Source organism: Pipra filicauda, unplaced genomic scaffold (assembly GCF_003945595.2).
Source record: "Pipra filicauda isolate LSUMZ 115617 unplaced genomic scaffold, ASM394559v2 scaffold80_size11013439_pilon, whole genome shotgun sequence".
Classification (NCBI taxonomy): domain Eukaryota; kingdom Metazoa; phylum Chordata; class Aves; order Passeriformes; family Pipridae; genus Pipra; species Pipra filicauda.
Genome location: NW_024104987.1, coordinates 6,211,385 through 6,238,623, shown reverse-complemented (window position 1 = coordinate 6,238,623; position 27,239 = coordinate 6,211,385). Strand labels below are relative to the sequence as shown.

The 27,239-nt window shown below is 50.4% G+C and overlaps 1 protein-coding gene across 18 annotated transcripts in view; it reads left to right on the top strand.

Moving 5' to 3' along the window:
* CACNA1G (calcium voltage-gated channel subunit alpha1 G) overlaps window positions 1-27,239 on the top strand; it is a 146,269-nt gene that overhangs the window by 44,123 nt on the left and 74,907 nt on the right. For all 18 annotated transcript variants that reach the window (XM_027749603.2, XM_027749598.2, XM_027749600.2 and 15 more), the window contains exons 2-10: window positions 865-976; window positions 1,472-1,605; window positions 10,959-11,056; window positions 13,089-13,248; window positions 15,077-15,368; window positions 15,863-15,955; window positions 17,564-18,374; window positions 18,463-18,507; window positions 20,048-20,412. In XM_027749603.2, coding sequence (XP_027605404.1) covers window positions 865-976; window positions 1,472-1,605; window positions 10,959-11,056; window positions 13,089-13,248; window positions 15,077-15,368; window positions 15,863-15,955; window positions 17,564-18,374; window positions 18,463-18,507; window positions 20,048-20,412 — 2,110 coding nt within the window. The remainder of the gene's footprint in view (window positions 1-864; window positions 977-1,471; window positions 1,606-10,958; window positions 11,057-13,088; window positions 13,249-15,076; window positions 15,369-15,862; window positions 15,956-17,563; window positions 18,375-18,462; window positions 18,508-20,047; window positions 20,413-27,239) is intronic.

The window sequence follows — 27,239 nt, the reverse complement described above, 5'->3', positions numbered from 1 at the left end:
GCTTATTTTCCTAAAGCCTGGAAGCTGCTGCTGGCACCCAGGAAGGAACATGGCCCTGCTGCCTGTGGGTTCTGGCAGTTGACGGGGTGTTTTCCATGCTAGACTGGAAGATAACCCCAGCACCACATTGAACCAGCTCCTGGATTTTCCATCTCTGTGTCCCAGGCAGCCGGGAACCGTCTGGAAATGCCCCCTAGAAGGATGCAGGAATTGGGTACCAGGTTTGAACCATCCCTATGGGGATGTGTTGCAGCACTTTATTCTGCCCCAAAAGTAACAGCATCTAACATCTGTCCCAGCAGCTCAGCTCTTTAAAATTGCTCCAAGAGGCAGCAGACAGGGTAGGGAATGGGCTCTGCTGGCCCTCACAGACTTTAAGGCTTTTAGGCAGTTCATTAATGGTTTTGGCAGTCTTAATTTGGACTGGGAATGAAAGTTCAAGCAGTGGCTTTAGGGAAATGCCCCTGGGGTAAGCTGTGACATGGTTAATAGAAATTGTAATGTTGTTAAAGTGCTTTTTCGTAAAATGCCGGGAGAGGAAATTAACGGCGTGGGGTTTTTTAGTTTCTTCTAAAAGTTGATATCGTTCATTTAATTTAATTTTTTAATCCATCACAGCAGCACTCGGCACTCTTGCCGTGCAACTTGCACTTTATAGTGGTTTTCCCATTAGCTGTAGCCACCGGTGTCAGTGTGGGGAGAACACACTGTTGCTTTGCCGTGCAGGTATCTAAACGTGCAGAACCAGGTAAAGCCTAGCCTAGTGAAGCTGGCCTTAAAAATCAGGATAAGCTTTCTGATTCAGTGATGGCTGCTCGTGGATGCTCCTCTGGGTCTGTTACCTCCTTGACGGGTGCTGTGCAGGTGGTTCGAGAGGGTCAGCATGCTGGTGATCCTGCTCAACTGTGTGACGCTGGGCATGTTCCACCCCTGCGAGGACATTGCCTGCGACTCGCCGCGCTGCAGGATCCTCCAGGTATGGCCTCGACACTGCTGGGAGCTTAACATCAGCCTTGGGTTCATGTGGGGTGGGAAGGACCAAGCTGAAGAGGTGGACTTGTGTCCCGGGATGGCCCTGCGCTGGCTGTCCCAGCTTCACTTCAAAAATGCCGATTTTGGTGTTTGGATGTGAACACACGGTGTCATCAGGCAAAAAGCCCCTGTGAGGCTGTGCCAGCCCCAGCATAACCAAGCCTTGACTGGAGTGCTTGGGAAGGGTTAACCACGTGTACAGTGTACATGTGTGTAGTGTACAGTGAAAGCAGAGTCCAAAATATGCTCGCCCCTTTATCCTGGCACTGTGGGTGCTGTTGGGGTGCTTGGGTTGGGAGAGGACACAAAGCTGCTTTCAGCACAGCATCTGCCCAGGGATTTGGCTCTTGGTGGTGCACAAGGAGACCTTGTTGGACTCAGACCTTCCCTCTGGTGCAAGCATTCAGGAGCATCTCTCTTCCCTTCCTTTCTTTTGCAGAGCTTCGACGATTTCATCTTTGCCTTCTTTGCTGTGGAAATGATCGTCAAAATGATTGCACTGGGCATTTTTGGGAAGAAGTGCTACTTGGGAGACACATGGAACCGCCTGGACTTCTTCATTGTCATCGCAGGGTAAGTCCAGCATGGCAGCTCCCCCTCTTCCTGTGCCTCTCTGTTGCTGTTTATGGCACGGCTTGGCAAGCACTGGATTTGGGCGAGCAGCAGGTTTGAAGGCTGGGGGCTGGCCGGGTGTTGGTGCTGCTGGTGTTGTCCATCTCATCTCAGCTCCCCAGCAGGGATCACCTCTGCAGCCACCCCTCTGGTCTTCTCTGTGGCTTGAGGTAGAGCTGATGGTCAGCTCATGGAGGGAGCAGAGCAGGGTGACAAAAGCTGTTTGTGGTGGATTTTGGCCAGCCCATGCCCTCGGGCACCTCACTGGGTGCTGGGCACTGTGCTTGGCTCTTCTCCCTCCAGCCCACTCGTGGTTTTGGTTTCCATCGTTGGAGTGGGCGGTTGGAAGCACGGAGTGCTGTGCCAGGAAGGATCGTTCACTGAAACGTGCGTGATTGCCCTCATTATTTTATACCTTTTTTTTTTTTTTTAGTTTGAGGGAAAGCGACCAAGTTTGCCTTTTGGAGTGTTTTCCTTTTAGAGGCACCTGGTTTGAATTAAAGGCTCTTCCAGCACCCGAGAGTCTCCTGGCAGAGGCTGGAAATCCACATGAAAAGTCCTTGGCCACTGGCCAGAGAGCTGAGTTTCTTTGACATATGAATCTTTTGCTGGCCCTTACCTCCTCTCCCTGCCTCAGGAGCCCCAAGACTTTTGGGAAAACAGTGAGGTTTTTTTCCTCTTTTGATAGAACTAGAGATCAAATTTACTGGATTTTCCTGGAAAGGAGCAGGGACCCTTCCCAGCTTGTTTGCCTGGCGTGGGTTTGGTGTGACCCAAGAGGGGGAAACACCTTGGTGAGTTTTGCTTATGGTCTATCACTGGCCCCATGAGGACATGGCACATGCCCTGCCAGACAGCTGGGAGAAGCAAAACAGTGGTCCAGAAAAACCTACAAGGAGGTGCCAGGTCCCTCAGCACATCCTTGGCCTGAAAAATTCATTGCCGAAGAGGTCAAAAGATGCAGCAAGGCTCAGACTCAGAATGATGGAGGGCAGAAAGACCAGGAGCTGTAAGTGTCCCTGTAAACCCATCTTCTGTAGGAGGCCACAAGCTCCTGCTTTCCAGGTCCACCAGCCTCTGGCTCTTCAGTTTAGGAGGAGGCTCAATGTTTGTTCCTGATGTGTCTCAGCAATGTTAGGGACTGCAGTGATGGGACATTGGACAAGATGGGATCCCGGGTCCAACTGGCTCTGTTAGGGCTGTAGACACCAGCAGCACAACCAAGGGCTGGAGCCTACTAAGACACCCTGTGTATTCTTTGTTTCTCCTGGTTTATTATGTCTTATAGTGGAATTAAGTGTGGTAAAGAGCCCAACCTAAGCAAGGCCAGACATCCCACTTAGGGAGCCTTGGGGAGGCATGGTCATGGTTGCTGGGCTGCTCCCAGTTCCACTGCCCTGGGGTGCCGCTGCCTTCCCCTCCCAGCCTGCTCCTGGCTTTGCCTGTTGAGCTTGCAAAACCTCTGAAGATAGTTATCCCTGATGTGCTTCTGTGGAGACCCCACTGTGATGCGACCTCACTCTAGAGTGACATCAGCAGAGACCATCCTAATTCCTATGCCGAAATATCACTGCTCTTTCCCTAAGCAAGCAACAAACCTCCTGCCCATCTGCTGCACCTGGCTGGGCGTTTGGGTGCGTGAGAGGCACGTCATTCCTGGGCAGAGCCGGTTAATGGCACTGACCTCGCCTCCGCAGCAGCCGCCCCCGCGTCCCCGGCGCGTTGGAGGCGTTTGTTTGCTGCAGAGGTTTTGCAGCCCTGCGGCCTGACTGCTCTCGTGCCTCCTGCCAGGTCGGCTTTGCCTCTCGCTGAATGATGGCTCTCTCCTTCGTGTGCATGAACTGCTCCCATCTGGGTCCTGTCAAAACTGATTCGGCTGGCAAAGGATCGAACTGGATTTAAATATGAAGCGGAACCTCTCCTCCCCTAGTCCTTGCTTTCTGTGCTCCCTTTCGTGCACTGGCTCTCTCCTCCAGTCCTAGCCTGTCCATCTGGGAGTGATGCTTCCTGCTCAGGGAACTGCTGCAGTCCTAGTGGGTCCATTGAGTGCCAGGGAAAGGCAAAGAGGCTGCAGGAGTGGGCCACTGTTGTAGCAGAGAAAAAAATAAGGGACTCAAGCCCATTACTAGGCTTAAGACATAGGTAAAAAACACTGCAAGGGATAACAGATAAAAGTGCTCCAGGGTCAAATCCCAACCAGATGGAGGGAAATTCCTCAGGTAGCCCTTCATGCAGCTTTGTGGTTCCTGTACAGGGCAAATTGCCCTAAGGAGCACCCAGCCCATAGTGCTCACAGCAGAGCATGGGAGTAAGGGATAAGCCGAGCTTGATGTGGAGGCATCCTGCTTCTTAGCAATTGTGTGGTGTCAGGAAAGGGGCCAGAGCCAACCTGGGGCCCTGGAGAGTGTGTGCCAGGGCAATCCTCAAAACCCATCTGTGTTTGCTTAGATACCAGATAAAGTGAGTCACGTTTTTATGTAGGTTTTACGTAAGGGCTTCAACCAGGTTCCCCAGTGAAATGCCAAGGGAAGAGGCTGAGGTTTTAATGTGGTCCTGGTGATAATGAAGAAACTCTGTTTCTGCCTTCAAATTTTTTCTCTGCCCTTTATGTGCTAGACACACAAGAAGGGGAGCAGCAGTGCAGCGTGGGCTCCCCAGTGCCCAGCAGGACTCTGGGTTCCTATTCTCTTTCTTTCCCTGCCACTTCCCTACCCATGGGCTGCAGAAAGTGATGTCAGGGGGAGAGGAGAAGCAGCAAACCGTGCCTGTGGGTCATCAGGTGTGAAAAGCACGTTGTGCCAGGGGGCACGTGGGACACGCTACGTGCTGGGGCTGTACATTCCCGTGGGCACAGCATCCACAGAAATCCTTCCCAACCACCGCCAGTCTAGGATAGGCTTCAAAACATCCCCCAAAAAGTTCTAGTATTTCATCCTTCCCATTCTTTGAGAACTTTCTAGACCTGACAGAGGTTATCATTGCGGATAAAGCTTTTTGGTGCATCTTTGCCCCAAATCTGCCTCTTGGGAGAGTGGTTCGGGTGCTGTGCTCGCTCCTGCTGTTGACCACTTCCACGGGATGCCATTAAGTACTTCTCAGCTCTGTTAAACTGTCCAGACCAATCTCATGAGCTCATGGAGAGTAAATGACTTCTTTGTGACAATGTAATGCAATTAGTGCTAATTGTAGAGTGTGTAATGTCTGCAACACATCTCTGTAATTACAGTAGAACTTGCTGGAGATGAGAATAGTGCTGTATTATCAAAACTGTGCTTAGTGAAACGCGCCTTTGGCTGTAGGTTATGGAGTTGCGTGGGGAAAAGGGGAGAAAAAAAAGTGATGAATGGCATAATTGTGTTGCATTATTTTTAAAGGAGAGGATTTGGAGGCAGGGGGGAAGTTTGCTTGCAAAGAGAACACTTTGAAGGTTAACAGGCATTGCGAGCAGCTCTTGCCCTCTAAAGACGATTCAATATAATTTTGACCTCTCCCAGCGTAAGATGCAGGTGTATTGAGCATGGATGCTTGAATACATCCAAAAAGATGCAGAAGTGTTTTCAGTTTAGTGCTGACAGGCTCGGGCTGGTGAACCTGATTTGACATCTCCCTGGCCACAATGGGATCCAGTATCCACTCTCCTCCAGGCAGGGTGCAGGGACCTCTTCTCTGCTTGGTCTATGGAAGAGGATGGCCACAGACTGAGATCTCCCTGCTGCTCAGCTGGAGCCAACCCCACACTTTGCTGCAGTCCCACCAGCTAGCAGGACATGAGCTTGTTTTGGCTTTAGTGAGATAAAGACTTTCCCAAACCTCTGCATCCCTGTGGATTGAATTGGACTTTAAGCCATTCTCATTAAAAAAAAAAACCCATAGTGTGATTTTGGGGTTATCCTGTGCAGGGCCAGTAGCTGGACTCTGATCCTTGTGGTTCCCTTCCAGCTCAGGAGATTTTGTGATTCTGTTCTGTGATTCTAACCCCAAAATAACAAAGATCTCCAATGGTTAATTGTTTTCCCTGGAGAGAGCTTTACACCAGGGGATAACATGCCCACGTTCCTGCTCCCCCCCACCCTGAGCAGGGCTGTGCATCGTCCCCTGTTTGAGCTGTGCAGGTCTGTGGTTACTCCTGTCTCAGTCAGTTGTTTGGCCAAGGCTGCAGAGTCTTGTTTATGCTTTGCTCATTGTAATGGTAACGAGCCTCTTCTCAAAGACTTTGTAGGAAAGTAAAGGCTTCTGGAATATTTTGCTTACGATTGGAGAGGAGCTGGGGCTGGAGGTGGTTGGCAGGCTGCTTTACTCAGGAACAGACACTACTCCTTTTTGCTTCCTGAACACTTCTTATGTTTGTTATGATTTCTCTCCCTCTGTTGAAAATTGTATTAAACAATGAGCTCCTCTGAAGCCTTCATAAACAACCCTTAAGAACGTCTTGCTCCCTCTTGGTTTTGAGTGCTGAATTTCAAGGATGAAATAGGCTGCAGAAAGCCTGCTGTGTTCACAGGTGACAGGAGAGAAGGGGATGCCACAGTCCCGACTCCATCCCTGCTCCATCTAAACCTGGATGTGGGGTTTGAAAATCTCTTTAGCTCAGAAATCAGAATGAGGTCTGTGGTGCCAGATGGGTCTCTGCAGGGATCTGTGATCCCATGGCTGCAGCAGCCAGAACAAGATTCCTGCTGGGTGCTCTGGGTGAAGCTTCCAGCATGTGGCCTTCATCCCACAGCACTGGATCACTCCAGAGGCAGGCAGGGCTCCTCTGAAGGGCACTTCAGCTGTATGAGGCTGATCAAGGGGCTGTTAAACGTGGGGGAAAAAAGCACTGGTGTGGGAGTGCCTACAGGAGCCCCTGCTGCAGCCTCCCGCTGCACTGCAGGCAAAGGCTGTTCTTTCCCTGTGTATTAGTCCCTTCATCCCTTAAAACCGTACAAAACTAACAGAGAGGTAGGATAAATGTTGCTTTTTCATCCCTTCTACCTGTATTGATCCCTGTCACACGAGGACCAGCACCTCGGGACGTGGCAGCGCGGTGCCCTCTGCTCTGCCCGGGCACTCTGAGCACCAGGGGGTAATTGCCCGTGTAAGCAGCCGATTTGCACACGCAATTACCCGATGTGCAGCAACAGCCACAGCTCCTCTGAGCCACAAGAAAAGCTGCACCAAACCTGCTGCCCCTCTCCTGGGCTTTCCAGGATGAATGCGAGTGTCCTGGAAGCTGGAAGCCTCTTTCCAGGCCCCACTGTGTCCTGACTAATCCCAAATTAGGTGCTTTTTTTTGCTCTGAAGTGCCAGAAAAACATCAAGGCAATACTTGTAATCACAAACCTCCAGGAAGTCAATATCTGGGGTTGAGCTTTGCAATTTAATGCTTAAAGTTGCTTTTGGGAGGATGAAGAGCGTTCAAGACCTGGTGGCTGACGAAGCCCACCGCTGCAGGTTCTTCCAGCTCCGTGCTGCCTTCCCGCAGCCTTCGGAGCAGAGCATCCCGAGCAAGCTGTGTCCCTGACTCACAGGAACCTGCTGGGTAAAAGAAACCCCTCAGCAGCCTCCCTCACGGCTGAGCTGACTCAAACCCACCTGTGAAAAGCCTTGCTTTTTTTAAGTTTTAGGACTTTTTAAAAGGTATTCTTTAGTTTCTTTCAGTTATTTGGCTGAACTTGCTGCTAATCCAAAAGCCTCGTTAGTCAAGTGTCCTGGTTGGGACACACAGTGCGGCCAGACCCAGCAGGCTACGGGGTTCGTGCTCCCTCCAGTGCTATTCTTTTTCTTCTGTTCAGCTTGATTAAAATGAGTATTTTTAAAATTAAGCAACACCCACGAACGCGATGAAACTCGCGAGGCTCAAAAAGCAGCCCCTGAGTGAAAGCAGAGCGCAGCCAAGCTGGCGAGAGCCAGGAGGAAATTTCATTCCAGCTTTCTGAAGGTACAACGCTGCCTAAATAATTTCCCCTTGTGTTTTCCAGCACCGATGGCTTAATATCACCCACTGATGGCTGCGCTTTGTAGATAAAGGGTGTCTATATGCCCAGTTTTGGAAGCTTTTTAACGCCGAATAAATCTGAGCCTATCTCTGGCCGGCAGCGTGGCAGCTCTGTGTGGGCAGAGGGTGGGCAGTTCTGGGGGGTGGCCCTCTCTGCAGCCATTGCTGCCTTGCCCCAGGTTCCTCATGTGACCTTGGTCACATCCCCTGGCTGTACAGCATCCCCAGCACCCAGTCGTGGAGAGTTCAAGTTTTCCTCAGAAAGCTCCCTCAGCACAAGCTCCCTGCATGACTCTGCTGGGTCTTCACACCATCTTCGGATTCCTGAGCGGGAGTGATCTGGGGGATGGTGGCAGAGTCAGGGCTGAGAGCAGGGTGAGTTAGAGAAGTGATGCTGGCTAGGTGTGGGAAGGACTTGCTGGAATTCCTGTGCCCTGTTAGAGGCTCTCTGGGTAAGCAGAGCTCCTTGCCTGTCCTGTGATGCCCTGAGCATCACTTCTGTGAGCCCTTCTCCTCGGGCAGGGGTGCTGCCTGGCACTGTGTGTGCACAGTAGATCCTTCCTGGTGCTTTGAGTTTTATATGAAAGAAACGCCACTGTGCTCCTAGTCTCTCTGTCTCCAGGCAGAACAGGAATGAATTTCAGCTGCCTGGTCCATCCTGAGCCATCTCTTGTACCTGTCTGCTGAGTCCTGGGAGTTTTCCTGCTTGGAGAAGCGTTTGCCAAAGGTTTGCATCAGCTCCCTCTCTGCATCCCACCACCAGCCCGTTGTGCGTCTGGCTTTGCAGATGCTCCACTTTTATTCTTAGAAAGTCCTAAATATTTCCGCTTTCCTTCTGAATAACTCCAGCGATCGGGGGTTGCTGATCACTCTGACGAGCCTCAGCATTTGCTGTGAATCCATCCTATTTAATGCTGAGTATCTTTCTGAGCCTTTAACTTGGCTGGGCACCAAGCCGGTGGCAGCGGCGCTGACAGGCATCGCGCTTTCCCCTCTGAACAGAGATGACATTTGAATTGAAGCTTCATCAGGAGCCTTTTACACTGCAGATCTCCAATGCTATATATGCTGCTAAATGTACCTGTCACCTCACCAGCTGGTGACATCCTGACATTTGCTCTCCCTGGGTATCTTCCCTTGCCAGGGATGTGGATTGATTCCTCCCATGCATCCGGTTGCCTTGGGAAATGACCTTAGAGCAGGGGACTGGTGATCTCACTGGACTTAGTTCTTGGTGACTGAGTTCTACTGACATTTTTTTCTCCAGTACTGGGTTCTCTCAGAGAACTGGAGCTGTTGGTTACCAGCAAGTTGTGGATCCTGTAGTCTGTGCCTGGGGCTGAACTTGTGGTGCTATAACACCAGCAGTGTTTGGAGACAGAAGCAGGAGAACACCTGCTTGCTCTTGGTCTTGGTGTTCAAGCATTTGCTTAAGCCTCTGGGTTGTTGTTTGGCTTGTTTCTTTAAATTTGGCATTATAGTAATTCTGTAATATGTTAAATCAAAATGCATTTTACAGCACATCCTTTGCAGATTACAAGCACACGTATCTCTAGAAGTGAGTCTGGAGCTGTCATTAATCAGAAAATGATTTGTCTTGGTGGAAATAACCATGTGCTGCTCTGAATTTTTGTGGCAGCATCTGTTTTAATAATGGATGAAAGAAAAGCTGTATGTTTGATATGGGCTTTTTACCTGAATACTGCTGACCATACAGAAATCTTCCTTTCAAACAGTGAGGGAAACCGGAGAGCCATTAAAGCCAGGAAAATCGTTGCCCTTCTCCTTAGCTTAGCCAAAGCTGGCCTGAAGTGGTGAGTCCTGTGCAGCAAGGAAGGGGCTGGTTGTGTTCACTTGGACCAGGTGGGGTTTCGTGGACACGCTGCCTTCCTCTCTGGCCAGAGGCTGAGAACAGATTCCTACCATCCATATGTTCCTGTCCAACGTCCATCTTCTGGGACTGTCCCATGGCTGTGGGTGTCAGCTGAATAGAGAGGAACATGTTGATGTTATTGTTGAACCCACCACAGCACTGACAGATCCTGCAGGATTCCCAGCGGGGAGGGAGGGGGCAGCACTGATGCCTTTGTGCAAGGTGCCAGCACAGCCTCCTCCAGAGGCTTGATGCGTAATCAGGTGAGACTGATTCAGGCCAGGGCAAGTGTGGAGAAAGGTTGTGACTGGGAAGCAGAGAGCCTGTCTGCAAGATGGGTCTGGAAGGTCTTGGTTTGTTTGGCTTTTCAAAATCGAGGCTGAGAGGAGATGTGATTTGTCTTCTGTAAATACATGGGTGGGTAAACATCAGGGACAAATAACAGCTAGAGAAGCTACTTAAAAGACAGCACTGCCATAAAAATGAATGGATATGAGCTTGTCCTGAATAAATTCAGGCTTCAAGTTAGTCTTTAAACCATCAGAGTCGAAGGGAGGGAACGACCCAGCTAGTTTTGAGATGGAACTTAATAATTTTTGGAAGAGATTAGTATCCTGTGGTTGTCTGTGGCAGCAGGAGCCTGGCTGTGCAGGGAGCCTTGTGGTCCTCTTCCTTGCCTTTGCCTGGCTCTGCCTCTTCAAGAATGCTTTTGGGCAGAGCTCTTGGGTCTTCCCACAGCCAGAAACAAAAGTGACTGATGGCCCTGCTGTGCTTGAGCAAAGGTGCCATGAGAAGTGAGATGGTGCTGGGACACCCCAGGGACTTGCAGCAGTCCAGGTGCATCCTAAGTCCTGTGAAGGTTGAACCTCCATGTCCTGAGCTGTGAAATAATCCCCTCAGACACCATGTGGGAGCACTGGAAGGTTCCTTGGTCCACATTTGCCCCCTTTGTTACCTACAAGTGTCATCAGTTTTGGTCCCACCTGCCAATGGTCTCTGCTGGGCTGAGGTAGCAGAGCTCAATGTCCTGTGCTGCTCATCTCCTGTGTCCTGTGGAAGGGTCTGCACCAGGGGATGCACCTCTTCTTTTCTGAGTCAGCACAACGAACTCAGATTTGTTAAGGTATCTGTAAAATTGTTGTTAAAAACAAGGCTGTCTGGAAATTGCTCCTCTGGAGCATGCAGGGATTTTTAGAAGCTTCTGCCTGGCCCTGTGCAAAAAAACAGTAACCAAACCAGATGAGAGAGAGATCTGTGGCTGTGTGAGCTGGTGTATCACATTCTCCCTCATTGACTTTATTCTGATACGCAAACAACCCTTAATTAATTCCTCTGGCAAACTTTCCTGATGGGAGAGATGCAGTAACAAGTCCCTCTGTGAGCGGTTGGCATTTAATGTTTGCTTTATAATGTTTGATAATCCAACATTTCTCCACAAGATCCTTGTGTCTGTGTCTCTTACAGGATGCTGGAGTATTCCCTGGACCTGCAGAATGTCAGCTTCTCCGCCGTCCGCACCGTCCGCGTCCTGCGGCCGCTCAGGGCCATCAACAGGGTCCCCAGTAAGTCAGATCCTCGTTCCTTCCCTTCTCTGCATCCGTGCCCCAGAGACGGGAGGGCAGACACAGATGCTTTGATCTTGCATCTCAGCTCAAACATTCACCCAAGCCTGGCAGTGCCTGAATTCCAGTGCCTGTCACTCTCCTGCTTTAAATAATGCTGCTTTTGACATCTATGGCATCGGAGATGACTCAATGAGGTATCCAGGACTGTCGTCAGACACCTTCCTTTCTCATCTGAAGAGAGTCTGAGGATGCTGCTAAGGTGAAGGGATGCAGGTGATAGGGGTTGACTGAGCCAGCAGCCTTTGCCAGGCAGTACAGGCAGAGGGGTCTGAGCCATGCTGCTCCCACCCTCTCTGGGCTACCCCATCATTTTCTGGAGAAATTGGGGTGAAGAATTCTTGTTGTGCCTGGACAAAGCCCCCTGGGAGGTGCTGGGGACCCCACAGCTGGTCCATACAGCCCAAACTCCCAACATCTACAAAGCAAGCCTGGGTGGGATGGGCAGTGGCTCTTCAGTCCTGGTTTATCAGCTCATGAATGAGGATCTCAGCCCTTTTTAAACAGCAGTGGGTGGCATTGCCTGCTCCTGCATGGCAGCCCAGCCCCATGCTCAGAGAGGCACTGGCCATCACAAACCAGTCCCAGCCCAACTGCCCCGTTCCCACTGCCCTGTGCTGGGCAAATCCCAGTGTGCCATGAGAGGCACAGAGCTGCTTCCCTCTCAGGTGCTGTGCAGACCAGCTATGTTGTGTGTAAGTACAACTGCTTTCCTGGTCTTACAGTCCTGGTCATCAAACCCAGTATTGTTTTAGCCAAGTTAAATCCCAGTCTGCACTCCCCTATCTGAACTAGCCCAATGCCTTGATGAGAACTGATCAGCTTCAGTTCTGTCTGCTGATGGTGGAAGTGCCTGGGATCTATTTATTTTGCTGCTGACTCTTGAACTTAATCTGGCTTTGCTGCTGCTGTTTCAATCATTACAGAAGCTTCAGAATCCTGTTTGCAATGGTTTTTTTTTTTTTTTATCCCCACTGCTGAACTGGTGGATGGCTGAATTTATCTACCACTGTCTAACTGGGGATGTAATTCACTTAATGTATTTTGAAATCCTAGGTAATTTATCTTGGCTTCTCTGCAATGTAGTTACAGTGGGATAGAAATGTAAGGTGGGAAAAATGAAAAAGGAGCTTTGTATGATGATCAATGCAGTAACCACAGAAAGTAATTTCAGTTAATTAGGAGTTGATGCAAGGTGGTTGTGCCCCAGTAAAGGAGTAGAAGAAAAACCCTGATAGAGAGAGGAGATGACAGCATGGGGATGAGAGAAAAAAGTCTTCATGAAGTATCAAAGCAAAGGGTGCAACAGTAAATCTTTCTTTAAATAAAAGTCAATATAAGCAAGTGAAAAAATGCAGAACATGGGGAAAGAAGGAGAGTGAGAGATGAGCAGAATATTACAGAGATGTCAGATTAAATCAGTTTTTTTGTGTGTAAATGTCAAGTTGCAGTCACCATCAATTTGCCTTTGTTACAGAACTGGCTGTTCCTGAACTTGTGAGAATTAACTGCCAGAGAGAGTTAATACAGAGTTCCTGTATTTTAAGGAAGAGAGAGAACATTTAGGGTAGATGAGGGGAATTAGGAAGGGAAGGGAATTTTGATATATACTGAGTGGAGAAAGAAACTTCAGTTGAGAAAAGGAGAATGTCAGAGTTTGGTCTCAAGGAAGAAAGGAGACATATAATTACTAGAAAACCTTGGAGGAGAAGAGGACTTGAGCAGGGAAGGTAGGTCGTGTGACCAGGAGCAGGGCATGGATTAAGGGGTGGTATCCCAGGGGCTTTGTGGGGAAACCAAAGGGGGCTTGGGGGGGAGCTGTGGGTGTTCACAAACCGTGTGTGAGTGCTGAGGACAGCGGTGGCAAAGCAGCAGCTCTCAGTGGAAGGAAAAGTATCGCTGGAAAGGAAAAGGTCAGGAGGACACGGCTGGAATAAGAAAATTCAGGGTGAACTTTTCCCCTTTGCCTCAGGTATGCGCATCCTGGTGACGCTTCTTTTGGACACGCTGCCCATGCTGGGGAACGTCCTCCTCCTCTGCTTCTTCGTCTTCTTCATCTTTGGCATCGTGGGAGTCCAGCTGTGGGCAGGTTTGCTCAGGAACCGCTGCTTCCTCCCTGAAAACTTCAGCATGTGAGTCCGGGTGGGCAGCACAAGTGTCTTCCCAGCCTGAGTGAGTCTGTCCCTCCAGGAGACAAGGATCTCCGGTAGAAAGCCCTTCCCTTCTGTAAATGCTCCCTGCTCCTAAATGCCAGCACAGCTCCTGCTTGGGCACACACAGCCGGAGCAGAGCGAGCTGTGGCAATTTGCCATTTGCATTTGCAGGCTGTCCTTAACCCTCAGCTACCCCTGATTGATAAAAGCCTCCAAAAAACCCCCTGAGAATGGGAGTTCAGGCTTTCTAAATTCAGCATATCATTAATATGTGACCTTTTCTGTGTGGAGACGTTCAGGTCTGAATCCCATTCGGCAGCTGTTGAGTTTATTGGCACAGAATTTGTAGTCCCACCTGAACCCCAGGGAAAGCGGATGGAGCTGCCATGCATTTTGTGATGCTACATGCTACATACTATCTCCTTCTATGCAAGAGATAGTCCCCAGTTTGAACTGTTAATTTTCACAGATCCCTGGATGTTAAGGCCAAAATGACTGTTGTGATCGAATGGGCACCCAGTGTCCTGGCCAGCCAACTTGCCAGACGTAGGAATGTTTGAACAGTTGTTGAAGTATCTCGTAGCCAACAGCCTCTTTCAGACCAGGATTTCCATACCTATTCTCATACCTACCTGCTTTTTTTTCCCAGCACCTCCCTCCCTTCTAATGCTTGGAAAAGGGCAGGTGATGACTGCAAACCTTTGATGGCTCTGCCAAGCTCTGGCACCTCCATCACCTTTCAGTGGATTGTTGACTCTCCAGAGTCGATCTGGCTGGATTCACACCTGGATGGAGGAATCCTGCAAGCCCACGGCCTCTTTCTTGCCGCACAGCAGGGTCATGCTGCTGCTGCTGTAGTCAGGTTGGCTCGGGTCTGGAGCTGGCATGAGGCACCTTCTGTCCTCTCCCAGGCATCTCCTACTCAACTTCCACCCCTCTTGTAGGTCATGCCCTCGAAGGGCGGCTGGGAGAGTCATTACCAGGGCAATGTTAAGTAAATGGCAGCAGAACAGGGGGACTTCACCACCGAGTAAATCCAATAGAGCCACAGGTTTGGGTGCTGTTTAATTGAGCCAGAATTCCAGGGGTTTAGATAGGCTTTGAAGGGTATTACAGGCAATTCTACAGGAATTAACTGGGCTGAACTAGGCTTAAAAATATCTTTGCAAGCTTTAGTGGGAGTCCTGGCAGCATTAAGGAGATAGTGTGTGCAGAGCAAGAAGCCAGTTTCTGGCTGGCCATGGGTTGTTTCATCTCCCTGAAGAGCATTTGTGCCTGGTGGGCTGTGGTAAGGCCACCCTCAGAGGGAATTTAGAGCTTATCTATGGGCTGAATTGACACTGTGAAATGCACATGAAGGCCTCGTCTCTGGTTTTCAGGAGTCCTGGGAGGTCCTTGTACATAGAGTCTCCCCAAACAATTCTTAGCATCTCCAGGAGGACAGGAGATACAGGAGCTTAAACTGACTGATATCCATCTTACTGCAGCAAAGACATTTCAGAGAAGCCCTGTCAGGCTGAATCCTGTTCTTAGTCTCCTAAAGTCAAAGCCAGAGTGCTTCCAGATGGAGTGACTCTTCTTAATGCTATCAGAGGGGTTGCCGAATGGTCAAGTGCACTGCCTCAGTTTCCTAAAACCCATTTAGGGACATCAACTCACCCTATGGGGCTGCAGAAAATCCAAGAGGATTCCTTTTTTAAAAAAAAGCTTTAAGATCCAGAATATCAGGCTGTGCTGTTACAGTTGTTTCCTTGCCAGATTGCCCACAATTGGTATGCAAACCCCAGCCCTGTCTGGACTCTTTCAGCCCCTACACGGTGGATTTGGAGCGGTACTACCAGACAGAGAACGAAGATGAAAACCCTTTCATCTGCTCCCAGCCCCGGGAGAACGGGATGCGCTACTGCCGGAGCATCCCAACGCGGAGGGAAGAGGGTCTGGAGTGCACCCTGGATTATTATTCCTACAACGACACCACCAACACGTCCTGTGTCAATTGGAACCAGTATTACACCAACTGCTCTGCCGGGGAGCACAACCCCTTCAAGGGAGCCATCAACTTCGATAACATTGGCTACGCCTGGATCGCGATATTTCAGGTGAGCCCTGTCTGCAAACTGTCACAAGGTGGGCAAACAGGCGGTCCTGCCCCCCAGCACATTCCCAGGGGCTTGTAATTGCACTCCCGAGGGCTATTTTGCTCCAGGGAGCACTTACATAGTAGTGCCCAGGTGCTCAAAGTGTTACGGATACAGTTTGATGCCTGATTTGAAAACGTCTCCACCTTGCCTGCGTGGACAAAACCCTCTGTGCATGCAATAAGACTATGCTGACTTGAGGCAGAGCCTAGAGATTGCTCTTTTCTCTGCAAAATGCAATAGTAGCCCTTAAGTCCAGCTGGGAAGGGGCTGGATTCAACCTGGGCAACTGGTAATGTGGCTGCTGGCATTGGCAGGAGCAGGATTTGGCTCCTCGGTGTCTTGTACTGCACCAAGACCAACTATGGGGTGACAGAAATGACCCAGCCAGAAGAAAACATTGCTTGTGCACTTGGTGCTTTGACAGGTTTGCTTTCCCTTCTTTTTTCCACCAGGTCATCACACTGGAAGGCTGGGTGGACATCATGTACTTTGTCATGGATGCACACTCCTTCTACAACTTCATCTACTTCATCCTCCTGATCATTGTGAGTGGCCTCAGGGGAACAGTGGGGTCCTCCTGGCGTTTGGAGAGAGCAGAGTGGAGTGACTCACGGGAACAGGGCAGAGAATACAGTGAATATAAAAGCTGAGATAGCAACCAGCCTGCTGGGAGACACACAGCTTCCCTGGGGCATTGTGCTGCAGCTGCATTTTGCTGCAAACATGAGGAAGGGAAAGAAGGATGTGCTCAAGCTGTGGTAGATACAATTGCTGATCCTTCTACTATTTCTCTGCTTGTGCTCCAAGGTTCTCTCTCTTACTTGCCACCTTGAATTTAAGTTTAAAATTAGGGGAATTTCACCTGGTCAGCTTTTGAGTGCTGGAAGAGGAAGAGGCTGCCCGAAAATTCCCCCATATTGATGAACCCATCTGGCTGGGTCCTTGATGCAATGGGGAAACAGTCCCAAACTTCAGAGAGCACATTAAGAAAAGAGGGAAGAGATTACTGCCCACAGCCCACCCACACTTCTCAGCATCATCTGAGACCACCCACAAAGGAGCCAACAAAGAGTTTCTGTGGGGTGGGCTCCATGTTGGGCTTCATCTGTGCAATCAGAATTGTCTACAGTGACTGGCTGAGCTCGTTGTCTAGACTCCCTTTATCATCAAGGGAGAAAAATAGGTGCTTTAAGGGGGTGATTCATCTCCTCCGAAGGTAGACATCCAAAATAAATTAGATGCATTGCAGACTTGATGTGCCTATTTCTCTCTTGACTCTAAAGGATCATTAGGTGCCTCACTCAGATGTAGCTGAGATAAGTGAGATGAGTCCTTTTCTTGCCATGTAATTGGACTAAGTCCAGCAAAATAGCTGCACATTGTCCATTAGGTCATTTTGGGGATTTCTGCTCCTCATCAAACCAGGACTCAAACCCTGATGACAAAGTAGATGGTCATTTAGTCCATGATGCTTTTTCTAGTTCATCTGTTAGCTTCCCCAAAAGAGAAGCAAACCCCTGCTCTCAGCATCCCTGAAATGACGGAGAGGAAGAGCAAGCAGTACTTTTCCAGATGCCGTGCGAGTAATGTTAGCAGAGTGTGATAGCCCGTTAGCACGTCAGTAATTCCCTGTGATCCAGGCTGGGCTCTGCAGAAGGCAGAACCTCATGAAAACCTGGTTGGAAAGAAAATCTCCAAGCTGTGGGTACAGACTGCTGATGCCCTTGCGTAACAGTCACCCGCAAATCCCGTTAGCAGGGGAAAGGGATCTGCTCGCAAGCTGCCCACACACTGCCAGAAAAAAAAACGCTCCTATCAGGAAGGCTCAGTGCATTCATCGTAATGCCACTAATTGTGATAATTACAACCGCTGTCTGCGGAGAGAGAAAAACACCATCTTAAAAGAGCAAGAACTTTTTGTCAAAATAATCTTCTCCCGTCTTTGATCTCTGTCGTCCTCTGTGGAGGGCTGGCGTGGGAGTCCCTGGGGCGGGAGCTCGGGGGGTGAGTCAGCTCCCCCACGGCCTGGTGGTCCCCGCTGGGTGACGTAGGGGATGGGGCTGGTTGGGGTTTGCCCCCAGATCCTTAGGCCCTGCAGGGCTATAGGGTAGGCGTGGCTACTCCAAAGTGGCTGATGGCTCCTGTCCCCTTAGGTGGGCTCCTTCTTCATGATCAACCTGTGCCTGGTGGTGATAGCGACGCAGTTCTCCGAGACGAAGCAGCGCGAGAGCCAGCTGATGAAGGAGCAGCGGGTGCGCTACCTGTCCAACGCCAGCACCCTCGCCAGCTTTTCAGAGCCGGGCAGCTGCTACGACGAGCTCCTCAAGTACCTGGTTTACATTGCCCGAAAAGGCAGCAAGCAGCTAGTGAAGGCCTACCGGGCGGCAGGCGTGAGGATGGGCTTCCTCACCAGCCCCGAGAGCAAGGCAGGGGCCGACCGGCATGCCAGGAAGCGCCAGAGCAGGAAGAGGTCTTCCGTGCACCACCTCATCCACCACCATCACCACCACCACCACCACTATCACCTGGGCAACGGGAACCTGCGGGCACCCCGTGCCAGCCCCGAGATCAGCGATGTGGAGACCAGCTCGCTCCACAACGGCACCAACCGGCTCATGCTCCCCCCCTCCGCACCAAACTCCCTTGGGGCCCCCAGTGCCTCTCCCAGCAACACCGAGTCCGTCCACAGCATCTACCACGCCGACTGCCACTTCGAGCCGGTGCGCTGCCGGTCATCCCTCACGCAGCCAAGCCTCGGATTGCCGAGCCCAGAGGGGATCCCCAAGAACATCATGGGCAGCAAGGTGTACCCCACGGTGCACTCCAGTACCTCCCATGAGATGCTGAAAGAGAAGAACCTGGGGGAGGCGGCGGTGGGTGCCGGGAGCAGCACCTTGACGAGCCTCAACATCCCGCCTGGGCCCTACAGCACCATGCACAAGCTGCTGGAGACACAGAGCACGGGTGAGCTGGGGGCTGGATGTCAGTCTGGGGTTGCCTTGCAGAAATACAAGCTGTGACCTAATTTCTTTCTCTCTCTGGATTTTTGCAGGGTTCTTTTCAGTCCACGTTACAGAGAAAGGCGATGGCTTTCCAGGTGAGGCAAACAGGGGTCCTCTGAGCTACCTAATAACTCTTATAATCAAATCCAGGAGAGAGGTTTCAACCTCCCAGACTTCAAAATTGCAAGAATCCAAGGGAAATGAATGTTTTCAGTGAATCCATTTTCATTCCAATCCCTATCTTGTAGGGGACTCACAAGAGAGCTACAGAGGGACTTTTGACAAGGGCATGTAGTGATAGGACAAAAGGGAATGGCTTTAAACTGACAGGGTGGGTTTGAATTAGATGTTAGGATGAAATTCTTCCATGTGAGGGTGGTAAGGCCCTGGCACAGGTTGCCCAGAGAAGCTGTGGCTGCCCCATCCCTGGAAGTGTTCATGGCCAGGTTGAACAGGGCTTGGAGCAACCTGGTCTAGTGGAAGATGTCCCTGCCCATGGCAGGGGGTTGGAATGAGATGATCCCTTCCAACCCAAGCCATTCTGTGATTCTATAATCTCTATGCTCCCCCCAACCAATTTATTCTGCAATTACAGGGAACACTCCCCAAATCTTTGCACTTCCAAAATCAGCCAGAGGTTGAGGATGGACACCTTCCAGATCTGAGCCCTAACACATCCCTGAGCACTGCATAGCTCTGCTCCTGTGGGACACAAGGCTCAGAGAGATCGAGTGTCTGCTTTGCATGAGTGCTCAAGGGCAGTTGCAGATACAGAGTATTAAAATCTGCTCAGGAAGCCCATAAGAATCGGACACCAAATGCAGCTTTCCTGGATCAGGGATTTCATACCTTCACCACAAGATGCTCTTTCTCCCTCCACATCCTGAGGTTTGGGAGTTTGAGCCAGTGTAGTCCAAACACTTTCAGCCTCCAAGAAGTGTTTCTGAGGCAGTCAATGCCTCTTCCACCCCACTGCTGTGGCACTGACCTTTCGAGCCCAGATCTGTGCAGGGAAGAGACCAAGTCCTGCCCCCAGCCCAGCTCTGCGCAGAGACTAAACACACAGAACTGGGCTCTGAGTTGGTTTAGCACTGTGTTTGCATTTGCACTGCTGTGTGCTGCCGTGCAGCAAGATAGCCTCTCTCTTCACAGCCAGCTGGTAGAAATTTTGGGGAATATCCTGCTGGTATTTTCACCCAGGAGACACCTGGCAGCTGCCATTGTGGACAGGGTGTAGAGAGGGAAGCTGGTGATTTCGGAGCATCAGCAAAGAGTGGGAGCAGGAAAGGAATCTGCTGGCAGCAGCTCTGCCAGTAATTCCAGTCTGGAGCCTGCCAGGGCCAGGGAAGCCCATTGCTTCCTCCTACCCATAATGGCCAGAGGTATAATGAGGTGGGCTAGGGGTCCTGGGCTGGAGTGGTGTCTGCCTGGCGGCAACAAAGAGGGCTTCATAACTGGGGAAGAGGCATTGTGGAGCCCGGGTTTTAACCCAGCAGGAGCCCTTTTCCCGTTAGGAAATGTCTGTCATGTCAAGGGCGACAGCTTGGTGCTAACAGGGACTGGTGGTTGCTCCTGTGGCTACCCACAGTCGTCTGTCCCGGCTGATGGGCTGCCCTTTCCCTGTTGGCACTTCAGGTCCCTGCCAAAGCTCCTGCAAGATCTCCAGCCCCTGCACCAAGCTGGATGGTGGCTCCTGCAACCCTGAGAGCTGCCCTTACTGCCTCACAGCACTGGCAGGCGAGGCCGAGCTGTCGGACAACGAGACGGCCGACTCGGACAGCGAGGGGGTCTATGAGTTCACGCAGGATGCCCACTACAGCGACCAGCGGGACCCACAGCGGGGCAGGGCCCGGGCCAGGAGGGCCAGCCGGGTGCTGGCCTTCTGGCACGTGGTGTGCGAGACCTTCCGCAAGATCGTGGACAGCAAATACTTCGGCCGTGGGATCATGGTGGCCATTCTCATCAACACGCTCAGCATGGGGATCGAGTACCACGAGCAGGTGAGTGCTGCCCGGGTGACTCCTGGTGCTGTGGGGATGTGGGCGGTTTAACAGATCAGAATCTGGCTGCTGGTGGGATGTTTTGGGGTGAGAGGCATTGGAATGCCCTGGGAAGGCTCCCAGGATAGAGCAAAGCAGGCTTTTCCCCTCTGAGCCTGCTTCCAGCTTGCAGCAATCACCTTGACCAGTACCTGGCTATGTGAGCTCCTGCATCCCAACCCTGCCAGGGATGCTCAGCACTTTGGCCAAGAGCACCCATCACCTGGGCAGCACCAGGTGTAGCCAGGTTCTGTGGTGAGGGGAGCAAGGAGAGGGAGCAGCCGTTTGCCACCGGGTCAGTGCCAGCCCAGTAGTGCTTTGCCAGTGGCTGTGGACTCCGGGGTTGCTGCAGCTCTAGGCAGGGAAGTCTATTGAATTTGCACTCCCTGGAGAGGAGGTAACAAATGGCTTTGCCTCCTCGGTGAACGCTCCAGCAGCAGCATGCCGAGTCCAAAATAGACTCATCACTGGCTATTCCTCCGCTCGATTATCTGAGTCTTTGCAGGCAAGAGGCTGCCTCTGCTCCAGCCTCTCGCACGCTTGTCACCTAGCAGAGCTTTCCCTATATATAGTCATTAAGAAAAAGGAGTTGCCACGTTCCTCTTGAAATGGCTCCATAAGGATGACAAGAGCTCTGCTTTGAGAGAGGCTTTGCATACTCTGGCCTCACGTGGGTTTTGTGACTGCTGCTGGGGCTCACCTGGCACGGTGCCCTCGTCCTGCCTCAGGCACGACATGTCTTGGGGCTGCAGGTGCACACTTTGTGTGGGGTAAAGAATTTATTAGTGGAGATACTGAGATGCTGCAAAACCTTGTTACAGACCCCTCTGATATTTGAGGGCTCCCAGCATGGTGCTTCTCCTGGGGTGCCAGAGCTCTCCACTCCTAGACAGACACAGCTCCTGCAGTCCCAGCACCAGTCTTGGCTGGGAAGTCGTTGCATTTCGAGTCGTGGCTGTTCACTTTTGTCCCTTCCTGGCATGTTTCACGTTTGCTGAGTTGCTCACGGTTGTGCACAGAGGTGTTGCTCCCACAGCTCCCAGTGACAGCGGTGGGGACTGCAGATCAGCTCCAAGTTCCCCTGTCCTCCTGTGGCATTAACGCCTCAGTGACCGAACACTGGGGAGATGTGGCTGTGCTAAATGTGTTCCTTTGAGCCAGCAGCTTCCCCCTGATGCCCTGATGCAGTCTGGCTGTCTAACTGTTGTTTTCAGTACACATTAAACAGCAACACACTCCAAAGTCCTGCAGGTTTCACCTTCATCTGCTGCCCTTGGTGGGAGCTCTGCGGGGAAGCTTGAGTGATTCCACCTTTATTTAATAGTCTCAGGAAGATCATCTCTGAAGGCGCTGGGGGGAGGTGGCTCGCAGAAATGAATAAACAATTATATTGCTCCTTTGGCTGAAAGGTGAAAGCAGATCTGCCTTATGTGTGCTGTGGCTGTCCAAGGGACGGATTGTCAAGGCTTGTTTCCCTTTACCAGGAGCACCTTTGGGAGATGCTGGTGTGGGCTCCCACTGTGCGTGTACCAGGGGGACCATCCCACCGGGGACGGGAGGCTGAGCAAGCTCCCATCATCGAACACCCTAAAGGCTACACAGCTCCTTAATTCTTTGGCTTGGGAGAAATAGGACAGGGGGGTGTGGGCCTCTGCCCAGGCCAGTGGTGAGTCCCAGAAAACAGCTGGATGCGAAGATGAAGATTTTTTTGTGGTGGTTTTCGGGTAACAAGGGTGAAGGGAGCTGATAAACGTGGGGGGACTCCAGACGCTGTGGGTGGTTGCTTTCTTTAACAGTATTTTCAAGCTACTAGTGTTCCAGATTCCTTTCTCCCAGGCATTTGGAGGGAATAGCGGAGCTTGTTTTTATTAGTTCATCTGCTTGAAGTGGCGGCAGAGAACAGAGAGGTGTTTTTTTGTAAACTCGGGAGGCTTATAGTCGGCAATTTCATAATCTGACAGTTACGAGAGCAGGAATTAGAGGGGTGAAATGCTGAACCAGGCCTTTCTGCAGAGATTTTAAACACCAAAACGTGAATTTTTTTCTTTTAGAAGAGCCTTTCCTAAAAGTGCAAGTGATCAACCGTGTCAAATTTATCTTTACTGGCTGATGTTTGCAAAGACGTGAGGGGTCTTGAAGAGTACTTGACTCTATGACTTTCTATATTAAGCTCTCTGCTTATTTAAAGAATATTTACCTCTTGGGCTTTCCACATGCCACTGTGGCCCCACCAGCCTATATTAGGGTAAATATTTTGAGGACATGTTTTAAGGTGCCAAAAACCTTGTGTTGTTTAGCAGTCCTTTGGTACAGGGGACAGGACACACTAGCAACTACTCTGTGAGAGGAAGGATAGGCTGGAGGTTGCTCAAGAAGGAAGAGGCTTCTGCCCTCCCCATCTGTCCCCAGCAATACTGAGTGGGATTCAGCAGCTCTGGGACCACCAGAGCATCCTGAACTTCAAGACAGGAGCTGGTGAGCTGAGACTGTCATTATAGCCTGGGAGAAAAGTTGGCTCCTCTGGAGATTTGACGTCTCACCTTGGGACAAGCAGCTTGGAGGGACCTACTTTTCTCCAAGGAAGATGCCTGGAAGACTGAAACAATCTTTCAGTCACTTGCTTAACAGACTCAGCAACCAGAGAAGGCCAGGTTGGGATATGTAGGACAAGAGTGGTTCTCTGAAGGCACATAAAAGTGAGTGGCAACTGTGAGTGTGTTGAAAACACTGGCCCCCACTTCTTGCTGTTTATTTGTATTTACCCGCCAGTTAACCTGGCCAGACTGAGCACCCATGGCCAGGGGTGCTGGGTGCTCATACCCAAGGCAGTTCATGTCCCCCAGAGCTCCTCTCCACAGACCACCTTGCACAGCAAAGTCATTGTCAACACATGTTTTACCCTCGTATGGCTGAGGCTTCAGGAGCTGGGTTTCCTCTTAAGTTCTTTTTGACGTGAGCTCACTGACTTTCTGTGGTGGCGCGTTGGCGACACTTTCTCACTCACCACCAGGTTGTTTCCACGTGGTTCCTGCACGTGTGTGAGCCACAGGTACACCTGACTGGGCATAACTCTGCGTTTCCTGCCCATCCTCCCCACCCCACCCATCCAGCTCCAGCTCCTGCTGTTCTCCTGGTGGCTGGGCTGGTGGGAAGGAGGCAGAATGGTGTGAGGTGCTCAGCACTCGCCACATCGCGCCTGCTGGGCAGCAGTGTGAAATTTTCCATCAGGGGAATGACAACCAGATTGCCACGGATTATTAATGTGGCTGCTAAATAGCTTGTTTTTCTACAGAGATGAAGCAAAATGCAGGTAGAAACTCTTAGCTTTGGGTAGAGGAATATAAAGGTGATTTAAAGGTAGACTCCAGGGGATTTTAAATACACTGTTGAACCAATTGACTGATTCGCCTTAGGGAAGCTGAGCCTCTGCAGCACTGCGGGTTCAAACGGCTGGGGCTTTGCAAAAGTCTGTTCTGCCATAGAGCAGGAGTAAAATGTGCTGCTAAACCAGAGGGTTTCTTTGCTGCTTTCCCCCCAGCCCTGGCTGTAAGCCAGGCTCTGTTCCATAATGTGCTGCTTTTATTTTCCTTTTTTTCCTCCAAGTCCTTTCTTGGAGTGAAATGCAAAGGCTTTAGTACAAGGCGTGATGTTGGACTCCTCAGCAGGGGAAAGAATTCGGCAAGGGCTTCCTTGAGGAAGGGCTTTGGGGTTTTGTTTTTGTTTTTAAAATCTGGTTCATATTGAGCTGCCTGGCTGTTCCGAGTTTCCTTGTCTGAACTCGCATTGTATGAACTATACCCTACATATTCATTTGTTTAAATAGCACTTGAATTTCAGCCGCTGTCTCTGCGGTGTTTTGCCATTGTTAACATAACAAGAAAGAGACTGGAGAGTCCTGCACCGGCCTCCCCAAAGCTGCAGTTGGTTCAAATCCCTGGCTGGAGCTTGTGTGGAGTTGGATCTAGATTGATCCGACACCCTGGTGTCTCTGAAGGAAGGAAGAAGAAATTGGTTCAGACCTGTGGGGAACCTTTTGTTAATTCTTAAAAGCAAATTGGAGAGGTGACAAGGGTGAATGACTCTGTGGGACAGCACCCAAGGAGAAACGCTCATCATCCATGGGAGACAGTTCTTCAAGGAAGTGGGATGAGGCAATGCCTGACATCCCCCCAGCATCAGTACAGCCGGTGGAGTACCCCAGCTACAGCAAGGTGTTGTAGGTATCTACAACGCCACAGTGCCCCAAGCCAAGGTGTGTAAACTCCTTCTACAGGAGACAGGAGCAGCCTAAGACCGTGGCAATATCTCAGGCTGAATTCCTGGTGCATCCTGCTGCAGGGGAGTGTGCAGAGTACAGATGATATAGAGTTGTCACTGGTAACATTACGATCTAATAGCTGCTGCAACACGGAAATATCAACCATCTGTGCCAAGGAGTCAAAGGAAACCTTGCTGGCATAATGCATTAAAATGTCTATTTGTGTAAACAGTCGAGGATGGAGAAAATGGGAGTCATCTTAATCAGTGTCAGAGAACGCGAAATTTTCAGGTAACCAGGATGATGGAGAGGGGAGGTGAAGGGTTAGAAAACTTGCCAGTGTGGAGCAACCATTAGGCTGCAAGTTCAAGCATTAATAATAGTCACCCAGATGGTATTTAGGTACTTCTGCCTGAATTCAATGTGCAGGAAAGAAGGTAACTGAAAATTATTAGCTGTCATGACACCCACTGATTGATTTCTCTTTGTGGGAGGAAAAGTGGATTTTTCCATGGAAGAGTGGTGTAAGGGAGCTGGGCAGTGGAAATTTGACAGGCTGGTGCCCCACGTCTTGGGGTGCTTGAGTGCCCAAAGTTCTGGACAGGCTGGAAGGCAGCAGTCTGTAGGAGCACTGCCTCAGAAGATAAAGGCATCTTTGGGAGCAGAAGCTTCTAGGACTTGGTGGTCAAGAGAATCCCAATTTCCACCAGTTTCAAGTCCAGTTGAATGTTTTGCTGCTGGTGGAAGACAGATGTAGATTTGTCAGGCACATGGAGACTGCTCCTTTGACATCTATGTGACATCTATGTGCCAAAATGAGATCTTGCCAAGTGCTCATTCACCTCCCCAGAAGGCTGTGAAGGATCCAGGGATCAGCTGCAGGTCACTCTTGTCTGGCTGCATAGGGCACTAATGGGAAACACTGTGTCCCCTCCAGCCTCCATGCCTGGTCAATCCAGGATGTCTGAACTTTGACTTCTTTGGTCCGCATTTGTGTCAGGTCTTCAGGTCAGGATGGAAGGGAATCCTTTATTTATTTTTTTTAAATATTTTTTGTATCTCTTGCACCTCTTTTGAGTTGTTTCCCGAGAGTGCAGGGACTCAAAGATCTGTCCTGCATCCACACAGCACCTGGTGCTGCACTAGGGGCTCTCTGCATCACACACCAGTGCAAACCAGTGCTGTATCCCTTAACCCTGCACCCTGGCTGCCTTACTGCAACTAGGGCCTTAATAGTACAGCCCAACTTTTCTCTGTGGTGTAATTTCTAATTTGATGAATTCCCTGTATGAATCTGATTCATCGGGCTTTGTTTCAGAAGGGCGCTTAGGCAGGTGTGTGCATCCCTAAATCGAGGAGACAGCCTTTCCCTGGACAACCTCCTTCTGCCCCGGGCTCTTCCCGGGAGCTCACCAGGTCTGGCGTTCATGCACTGTCTTCTCTTCCTAGAGGAATCTGCACTTCCACTCGGATGCACATCCCATGTCTCTATTTAACTCCATTACACATCTCTCCAGCCCCATGCCAGCTGGTCTCAGCCAAGCGATCAAAGCCTTGGCAGCGCAGCGAGGCTTTCCCTCCCTCGGCGCCTGCTGGCTTTGCCCAGCGCAGGGCTTGGAGCTACCTGCAACTTAATTTCTCAGCACTCCAACTGCACAGGGCACTCCCAAGGCAGGAAAATGAGGTGCCCTATAGATTCGCACGTGCTGTATTCAATTAGCTCCCGCTTGTGCAGAAATTACTCTTATTAACGGCTTGTTGTTGTTGCTGGAGACTGGAGGAGTCAAGTCAACACTAATGGAAGTCAGAGCTGTTAATCACTAGGATAGCTGACTTCAAAACCAGCTCTCTGTTTGTTATTGGGGGTAATTCTTTTTATGGACCTTGGGGGGGTTCTCCTGCTTCTCGGGGATTTGAAGGATTTGAAGATCTTGTAGGAACTCGCGTGTTTTAATTGACTCACTCATGAATCTCCTCCAAGGGGTAAAAAAATACAGGGATGCCATGGCCCTCTTAGTCATTAAAAAATGGTCTGTGCGTATAAAGCAGACTTTATTCTGGTTCTGGAGACTGAATGATTTGAAAATTTAAATGAGATTTCATGAAACTGGAAAGGGTATTTTTTTTATCAGATAATTCAGTTCTCTGCATGCTTTAGCAATGAGACTATGTGGATTCCTTGACACCTGCTAAAGTTTTCTTCAGCTCCCTGGTTGGGGAGGCATAAGTGTCAATCCTTTCCTGTTAATTTATTTCAGAGGCTGGAAATACTCGGGCTGCCTTAGATCCTATCATTACAGCTGTTGTTTCAGCTGCCATCCATACCCTAGTGTTATCTCTGCCCAGGCAGCGTTGAGAAGAGACTCCAGCTCAGTGAAATGGGAAAATGATGTGTGCTTTCAAAACTCACTTCATCCCTGTATGGATGAAAAATCGCTGCTCTCTGCAGATAGCCAGGCGCTTCTCTCTGCTCCTTCTTTGATTATTGTGGTTGTTCCCCTTGGGTGGGAGCCAGCAAATTCAGCTAGAG